Below are 10,066 nucleotides of genomic sequence, written 5' to 3'. Positions count from 1 at the left end.
ACACTTGTAGTTGCTGTACAAAATTACAATTCACAAAGCACTGTTTGAGCCATTGAATTCAGGACTGCAACTGACATTCAGTAGTTTGAACAAAATGCTCAAACAATGCACTGTTTGTAAAGTTGACTTGGTTCAGAAGATTACTACCAAGTATGTGATTATTCTTTGGATTCAAAAAGCTCTGCACTGTATTACAAATTAATCCAGTAAATCTTCCAGAAGATTACATACATCAGCAGATGAGGAAGAAAAACAGAAAAATATTTTTTTCAAATAAGAGGTACTTAATACCTCTCTAATATGCCTAGGTAAAAATTGTAACTAATCTATGGCTTCTCTACAAAACATGCACAAGAAATAGGTTCAATAAATAAGGGAGAAAAAAGAATTAGTGTGTCGTTTTATGTTTTACAAATGTAGATGAACTGCAGGCATCTCGACCTTGGTCATTGAACAGACTTCTGCCATGGGAGCAACCCTGTATTCCGATCAGCCAGGTTAGACAGAACAAAGTCCCTTAACCTGGTATCCCAAACCTCACAGAACTTCTGGGGCCAATTGGGCGGTTCAATAGCTTCTGTCCCCAATCCAGGTGCCCTATCTCTTGAATTTTCATTCTGATTCTCTTGCCAGTCAACAACATAGGTTGAAACCCTTCTATAAAATTTTGCTTTAAAGTTGTCCCAGACTTGGTACTTGTAGTGGTTTATCACAGCCCGATGAAAATTTAGCTTCTTGAACTCCTTTTTCAGCTTGAAATGATGAACTTGATTCAGAAGACTATCATCAACAGCATCAGGCCTAACAATTGACTTATGCCTCTCAAGGCCCTTAAGCCGGCAAGTATACCCTAACATCAGTCCCTCTGCCGGAGTTTTCTTTAGCCCTGAGGGTCCAAAATTATGACAATCTGTTCTGATTTCACCTACTGTTCGCTGTCGTGCTGAAACATGCTCCACTACTTTTTGAAGAGCGTTTGGTCCCCGGTAAACAATGGTTGAGTTTTGCCTGGGTTTTGGAGGTGGGAAATTGTAAAACTCATCCACATCAAAGAATGCAACCCATTGACACTGATCTCTGGCCCTCAACAAACAGTGTGAAAACCCTGCCTCCTGAGACTTAATCCATGGCCAAGTGTGCCTATTCACATCATAATTTTCAGCATTCAGCTCATCGATCACATCCTTTAAGCCGTCATCGCTATTATTGTCATAAACAAACCACCTCTCAACCCCAAGCCAAGTATGGTACATTACCCACTCCCTAATAAATGCAGCTTGATTCCAAACCATAGTACAAGCACAGAGCTTATATTTAAGTTTAGACCTACCCTTCACATTATTCTTATTACTGCTCTGATGCAATTTTGCTATTGATGGTACTAGTTGTCGTTTCGTACCTGTCAAATGGGACCTTCCAGGCACTTTGGAAGTCACCTCGACTGTAACTCGAACTTCTTCGCCATCCCACGGTTTCACCTTCAATTCTGGAGGCAAGGGACACCTGATTGTCTCCTGTGCTGCAGTGGTAGCCTGTGTGGTAAGCGCATAATCCTCACCCTCCTTCCAAAATTGACATCTAAATGGAGTTGGTTCCGATTCTCTGTCTGGCTTGAGCTGCAAACCCTTAACAAAAACAACAGCCATATCCTCCCCATCGAATACCGCCTCGTAAGCCACCATATCCCACAATTGAACACTCTTCTTACCCCCCCTCCCCATCTCCCACTCAATTCCTTTCCCATTCTTCCATTCCCCCTTCAACCCGACAGCCGCCGTGTAATTCGCAGGCGGTACCGGGCACCGAACCAACCACCTTCCATCCCCATAATCATCCACTGACAACATGGGATGATTGACAGTTTTCTTTCCAACACTAACACCCGATTTCCGGGGGTAAACACAGTCAATTTTCTCAGGAAGTTGCAGATGTAAGGATTTACTCTGACTAGCAGGTAAAATTACCAACACATGATCATTAAACAATACTCTGCTCTCAATGCTCAACCCCATGAACAAACCATCACCTTCACTACTCTTGTTACTATTACTAATAATCTTAATCTTACTAGTATTACTTTTACTCTCACTGCTACCAATCTCAACTTTTCTCTGGGTAGAAAGATCCTGCACTGAGTTACTACTGATTGAAGATGAAGAAATTATGGCTAGTTTCGGGACGATCGGCGCAGGCCGAAACGTCCCGGATCCAAAATTATAACCCCGAGTAATAAAAACAAGAAACAAGAAGCAACAAAAACACACCATTATATACCTTGTTGAGAAATTCTGTGTTAAAGATAATGGTGTTTTAAGTATCCGTTTTCTCTTCCTAACATCCATTTTTTTGGTTAGTTCAATTAGTGTAAAATTCTTTCAAAGAACACACAATTTAAGAAGTGAGACAAAAGAAGAAGATCTGAAGATTAATGGTGAAAGAAAAAAAAAAAAAAAAAAAAAAAAAAAAGGTTTATGTGGATCTGGGTATATTGGACCGACAGTGGGTCGGGTGAGTTTCGTTGTGTTTTGTGTCGGAGAGAGGAGAGAGAAAAACACGCGTTTAAGGCTGCGGGTTTAGCCTAATTATAGGAGGCGACTTCGAAACTGCTACTCAGTAAAAAGACTGAGTTTGTGTTCTGGGTTTTTCTGGTGGCGGAATTGGTACATAAACGGGAATCATTGGTGGTCCAATGTAATATGTTGGCTACTATTCTTTGAGAGTTTGATTAGTGAGTAAAGTTGTTTGATTGAGAGAATTTTATTTGGTTAAGCTTTATGTTTAGCATGGGAAAAACATCGTGGCCTCGTGGTTTTGAGGATTTAAAACCCGATTTTATTTTATTTATATTAAAAAAAAATATTTTAATAAGTGCATTTATTACCAAGTCCTGATAATTTTAATGATATGGTAATGGATTAATATTTAATTTTTTGGGGTTTACTAGTTGGTATTATAAAATTGATGGTGACTTGTAATATTCTTTTAAGGGGTAAGTTGATTTGTTAAGAGAAATGATTAAAATTGGGTTTTGGGTATGAACAAGTTCATGTGATGAGCAAGGTATTAGTTGTGTTGTTTCTTATGCTTATGTCATGTAGATATTATGGTGTGAGTCAAGGGTATTTTTATATAATTTATTGCCTTCTTGCATTTTTCGTGGAAAACTATTTTACAAGTTTTTTCATAGGTGGTTTGGTAATTTGAAAGTTTCTTTGTGGGTTTACTTATACAAGGTTTTACATTTCAAGTCTTAAAGACTTTTTTTTTTACAGGGATTCTTCGTTGTTGTTTTTTTTTTTTTTTTTTTTTTTTTTTTTGTGACGGGAGGGATTCTCTTACTTTGTCGTAATAAAATATTTTGATGCTAGTATGGTACATTAGTGGTGATCTTGTCAATATCTTCTATTCTTCCACCATGATTGATGAACCCAAAAGTTTGTCTATTTTGTTTCATCTTTACTAATTTATGGAGCATATGCTTTCAAGCATTTATTGTATACCTAGGTGCACTACTCGAAATGACACATGGAAAATGTGTTGCTGGAAAGAAAATCAACAATGTATTATTTGCTTGTTAATGAAAGAATATGATTAATTATATCTAGTAGTGTTCTATATATCAATTTGTGAAATGATATATATGTTTAAGTTGCAATTAAACATTTTAATTTTTGCGGAGCAAAAGTAAGAGAGTTCAGCATAACAAATAGAAGTATTCTCAATTAAGCCTAAGATTCCGATGAGCACAAAAGTGTATGTATTTATCAATTTGAATATCTTGTGTACGTAATTAGTTATCCAAGTACGTCAAGGTATAATCTTAGATGAAATAAGTGTAGACTTAAGAAACACAACCAAAAATTTGTTTTGATGGGTTGCATCACTTGCATGCTATGTTGGTTTTAATTTTTTTAGACACAATGTACAACCCAATGGGATTGGTCATAATTTTGATTTCAGCAAGCACAACATGTGCACACTTTTTTTTTTTCCATTGTGCGGTGCCATACCCAAATCACGATGATTCTAATACAATTATGAATTGAAATCGATAATTTTTTTTTAAGTTAATTTTAATCTAAATTATTTTATATAGATATTTCTATTTTAAAAATTAAAAAAAAAATCGCTTCTCCCTCCACGGAAAATTCAATTACTAATAAATGGCGTTAAGAAGTTATTGGCGCTTTTAAGGTTCTTTTCCCCACCTTATGTATACTTGTATAGTGTATTTGGAAGCCAAGTAATTAGCGGATTATACCTTTTTTTTTTTTGAATAGTAGCGGATTATACCTTTATATTAAAAATTATCTAAACATTGATCCAATATAGAATTTTTTTTTTTTAAAAAAAAACTTAATTAAATTCTTTACATATATTAGGGTACAATTTTTTTTAGGGACTTACATAACTTTTCATCCGTATATCTTTCCTTTAAAAATCTAAAATTCAGCTCAACTATGGAAGAATGAATGAAGTGGTAGGGAAAAAAAACAATTTTCGAATAACGAACGAAAGTGGTCATTTTCTCCTAAACTACTAGTCTTACTATAAAATTGTACTAGAGCTTCTGTCGTATTCAACCTATTGGCTTTATTTTATTGGATTATTACGAGTATTTATTTATTTATTTTAAGAAAATAACCTACTGGCTATCATAGCCTTTTAAAAAGTCTAAAATTTACATGTAATTAAAAAAAAAAAAAAAAAAAAAAAGGTATCGTGCTTGTCACTAATCCGTTAAAACATCCCTATCACTTTACCAGGAATCCCCGCAAATTGTACACTTTTATATTAGCAAATTTACACTCTACTAGATATAGATAAAAAGGAAAAAAAAAAAAAAAAAAAAAAAAAAAAATACACTATAACTATTTTGTAATACCATATCAATGTCAAAAATAATCCAGAGAATAATAATACAAATTGCAATAAACAATTAAACGACAATAATTATTGTAGCTTCTCGTCGTTTAGAGATAGGATATGAATCATATGATGTAATATTGGCAACCACTGCCTAATCTTGTCCGATTTAAAAACCAACAATCATTTTCAACCGTTTGATTAGATTAAAATTCAAAATTGACCTCCCCATGAGTTGGAACTTATAGGTGGAATAATAAAATTATTTGTCCCATGTGATTATATTATTAATATTAATATTATTTAGGCCGCCTTAGTTTTGTAGGATTCTGATTAGCTAAAAGGAAAGAGGTGTTATTGTCACCTTTAAACATACAACAATGTTAAAAGTAGAAGCAACGTATATTAGTTGGTCTTACTATTAAAACATTCATGTAGGTAGTTGAGGTACTACGTACTATATATATGCTAATGCATTTGCATGCATGATTTTACAAGTTTGAAGATTGTTCTTTTTATCATTTATGATGACTAAGGACTAAGAACATGTCACTCCCCACCTGGCTGATCGAATTTATTGATTACTTACTCTGTTTCATAATACATGACACGGTTAAATATTGTGCACACATGTCAATGCGCTAGTTTGACTTTATTTTTATATAATTTAATATTAATGAAAATTATTTTAAAAATTATATTATGAAAATTTATATTAAAACCTATCTAACAGCATATTTTGTAATAAGATATATTTATATTATACAAGTAAAAAATTATGGTAAAACCTAATGCATAAATAGTGAAAAAAAGTCTAACGTCACATGAAAGGGGGTATAAAAAAATTATTTTTACTAATCAAGATGATTTATACTGTACTACAAAAACATGAGTTCTAGTTTAATATTAAAATAATTGTTTTAGAAAAAGGTTTTTTTTTTTTTAAGGGTTGTTTTAGAAAAAGTTAAAGCTTGTAGGAATTTTTTTTGGCTAGCTACTTATGACTAATTTTGGTCCAGACTAATTTTTGGTTAGTCGGTAAATTACATTGGTTGATTGTTGGTTGCAAATTTGCGATTTGTTTTGCAATTGTTAATATTGATTTAATTTTGTGGTATGCAATCTAGAGTATATTTTTCAATTATAATGGCTGATCTTATCAAAATTGTTATTTTTTTAATTGGCTCGAAATTGGTTTTTAATGATTAATATTTTTGTAATTAAATGAAATGAGATGAAATAAACACACCTTTAACTCATAAAAAAATAAAAAAAAATTAAAATGCAAAAATACATAGACCAAAAGAGAGTAAAACTCCATCCATTTCATACAGTTCTTTTCTTTGGCTTATATCTTAATGTCAAGTTTCATTGACTTTTGGAATGTCTTTTTAATTCTTATGTTTTACTAAAAGAAATAAATAAATTGACATGGAGTTTATTTTTTATTTTTTTGGAAAGTAATTTTAAATACAAGTATGAGTTTCTTTTTTTTGAGCAAAAGTATGAGTTTCTTGATAATTGGGCATTATACATTGCACGTCTTCTAGCCACCAATATGATTGATTTTTTGATAGTGGGAATAATATAGTAAAAATTTAAAAGAGCAAAACTTAAGGAAAATAATTTGGAATGTATTGTACTCAGTATTATAATACTCCGTAGTATAGACCACTTACATATTTAAATTATAATGATGAAATCATTGGTCAATGATATTGATGTTATAATAAACTCTTTTTTTTTCTTTTTTTTTCCCCTTTCTTGATTTTAAAGTTTTACATTTAGCAATTTTTGTCATCGTTTCACTACACCACATTGTAGAAGACTACCAGCCTAGCAATTTGAGTAAATATTACAAATGCCCAACAAGTATAGTAGGACATGTTATTATGTTAATACATGTAATACTTTGATAAAACTGGCATTGCATGAAAGAGGCATCACGATCCTTGAATAATGACATTGAATTATTAATAAATTCAATAATAATTGAGGCATAAGTCAACATTACCAAAAGGTCCAAAACACATAGATGAAGGAAGTTTCCAACTACACGTGCTTTCATGGGTTTCATCTACCTTTCATACTCTTCTATGTTGAAATTTGGACAAATTGCGTAAAAATTGAGAGTTATATTGATCAAGTTAACCAAAGTTTCATTTATAATTTTCAAAATGATATACACATTTTAAGGGCTTGTTTCATTCAATTATATTGTATAAACTTTTCTAAATACGCGTATATTATCTATGAACTTATATTTTGGCTGAACTAAATAATAGTATTACGTAGTAAAATTTAGGGTGATGCTATATGCAGCCCTTAGGACTGCATATAAACATTTAATATACTTCTTTTATTAGTATTAAGTTGGGAATTTATCGGCAATTCACGAATAAATCGGTGTAATAAATGTTTATTTATTGTTTATTCTTTTCATTTTTAGCTTCTTATATGCAACCCTTAGGGATGCAAATATCTTTTTCCGTTTATTAGAAATAATTTAAGCTTATTTTTTACAATAGTAAAAATTGATTGACATTATTTGATATATATATATATATATATATATATATATAATATATATATATATATATATATATATATATATATATATATATATATATATAGGGTCAAATAAGAAGGGGCTTAAAATGAGAAGGATGAGAAGAAATCTCATACGTTCAATATTACATGTCTGTATACATAACGAATTAAAATAAAATACGGTGTAGAAAATGTTACTCAATACCAAACCAAATAAAATATATATCAATAATTTATGCTAATTTAATTTATGTGTGATTTTGTTGTACACTACTAAATTAAACCAAATTAAATTATGTATTAAATGTTTACCTAAGAGCCATGCGCCTATTAATTATGTGAAGTATTCAATTTGATTATCAACGATGAAGTTGCGATTGTGGGGATTTGATGCACGTAGCAATGTATTGTGATTTGTGGGACTTGACTAATTAGTTACAAATATACTTTTTCAACACCAACCTTGAGAATGAAGTTGAGAGTCACCAACAAGCGTAGCTCAATTCAGAAAACAAATGTTCATTAGGATTAATTATTCATTCTAACGGGATCTCTCGAATACAACGACTAGATAACTAACCAACATTAATTAAAACAAAATTTTCATTCTTAAATAATTTGCCAACTTTGTATTCAATTTGACTTTATTGAGCATACCATCGATTGCCCATAGTATGCTTGGGTGTATGTGTATATATATAGGTGCACAGAGTTGCTCACTACTGCTCATATTTCTAGTCTGTCAATAACTCAATATACAAGAACCATTTTGATCATATATCAATTAAAATGACATTAGCTAATTGAGTTATACTTCAAAAGTCTAGCCAATAATTTCCTCAAAACAAAAAAAAAAGGGTCTAGCCAATAAATAGTAGGAGTCATTTTATAGTTAGGTAGAGTTGTTAATATGTAGATTAGCATAATTAAATACAACACATGCAATGGGACACAAAAAAAAAATAGAAACTAAAAAATTAATCCTACACGACACGAAAAAGAATAATGTGTTTTTTTTTTTTAGCAACAATTCATCTCAAATACTTGACCAATTAAGTATGGGTCTATGCTAATTGTCAACTCGATCTTATGATATGTCTAGTTCACAAGCTACATCCCAATTCCCATTTTCAATGCTACAAATTTATTTTCTAGATTTTAGGGGAATTCACTTACACCTTTCAACAAATACGAAGTATATAATTATAAAAAAATTAGTAACCAAAAAAAAAAAAAAAGTTAAGCATTGCTTTGTATTATATACTCTTATTTATATAATCTGTATTAGGTTTCCAAAAAAAAAAAAAAAAAAAAAAAAGTTCAAAAAATCTTTGTTGAACGACGTTCTAAAAAAGACATGTGCATCATCTTGGCCATCTGACAACCCTAAAAAATTGGAGTTTAATTATTTTATCTATATAAATTGGTGGATAATCAGATATAGCCCTATGGTGTGGAAGAGATCGACGGAAATTGTAGCTATGGTCGTAACTTTGATTTGCGGTACACCGGTACATGATTAGCCTCAAAATGGTTTTTTTTTTTTTTTTTTTTTTTAAAAAAAAAAAAAAAATTATCCGTAACTAGAGTGTATCCGTGCGCGAAAATACATAAGGATATAGCATTTGAGAGTTAAGCTAAAATACGGTCCCTCAACTTTAGTATTTGTAGCATTTTGGTCCCTCATCTTTCAAACGAAGCAAATTGGTCCCTCAACTACCCATAACTTACTTTTCCGGTGGAAAAAAGATGAGTCACCAAAGTTTAAGGACCAAAGTGCCCATGTGGGCGCCCATGTGGCAAAAAAACAATAATATTTTTAAAAAAAGTTTAGGGACCTATCCTAGACTCCTAGTTAGCAAAAGTTTAGGGACCATGATTAATTAAATTTTTTTTTATTTTTTTTTGTCAGTTATTTTTTAAAGGGAATCTTTTAACTAACATTATTTTTTTTCTCCCATCAACAATAATATTTTGGTTATGATTTGCATTAATCAAACTATAGAATTTCCAAAAAAAAAAATTAAAAAAAAAAAACTATAGGATTTTCCACCCTTTCTCACCCCACATCACCAACAACCTGCCACAAACACATAACCCCATTTCCACCCGTCTCCAGCCTCACCACCGTCATTAATCAACCACGCAACCCAAACCTCCGGTTCGGCTGAACTATATTGTGCATGAGCTTGTACATAATTAATTAAATCAGGAGTCCAAGATTAAATCACAAAATAAATCAAAGGCTGGGATTAAAAGATGGTGATTGATGATGATCGTTAATGAGGTGCAAAGTAGGGGATTGTTTCCCCATTAGAGCAGCCAAACCGAAAGAGAAAAAGAGAGGGCCGACCCTTTTTTTTTCTTTTTTTTCTTTTCCTATTTCTTTAATTCAAATTATTTAATTTTTTTTTTGAAAGGAAGTCAAAATATTTAATTTTTTAAGTCATATTTAATTTTCTTCTTTAATTCTCTAAGTCATATTTTTTTAAAAATAGTCAATTTAATTTTTAAAAAAAGCAAAAAATTTGGGTATGTTTTCTTTCATTTTAATCAAAGTTTGTACATAATAAATAATAAATATTAATTAGTAGCTGACAAAAAAAAATGATTTGTAATCCCTAAACAAATGTTAAATAGGATAAGTCTC

At 31.3% G+C, this 10,066-nt stretch overlaps 1 protein-coding gene across 1 annotated transcript; it reads right to left on the bottom strand.

The window, feature by feature from the left end:
• Positions 1–130: 130 nt before the first annotated feature.
• LOC110713623 (glycosyltransferase family 92 protein At1g27200-like) lies at positions 131–2,824 on the bottom strand. The gene has a single exon (XM_021892076.1). The coding sequence runs from the start codon at positions 2,340–2,342 to the stop codon at positions 447–449; it is 1,896 nt and encodes a 631-aa protein (XP_021747768.1). The 5' UTR covers positions 2,343–2,824; the 3' UTR covers positions 131–446.
• Between the last annotated feature and the right edge of the window lie 7,242 nt (positions 2,825–10,066).

The sequence above is a fragment of the Chenopodium quinoa genome, unplaced genomic scaffold (assembly GCF_001683475.1).
Source record: "Chenopodium quinoa cultivar QQ74 unplaced genomic scaffold, ASM168347v1, whole genome shotgun sequence".
Taxonomy (NCBI): Eukaryota; Viridiplantae; Streptophyta; class Magnoliopsida; order Caryophyllales; family Amaranthaceae; genus Chenopodium; species Chenopodium quinoa.
Note: the sequence above shows the minus strand (reverse complement) of the source record. Positions and strands in the feature narration are given on the sequence as shown.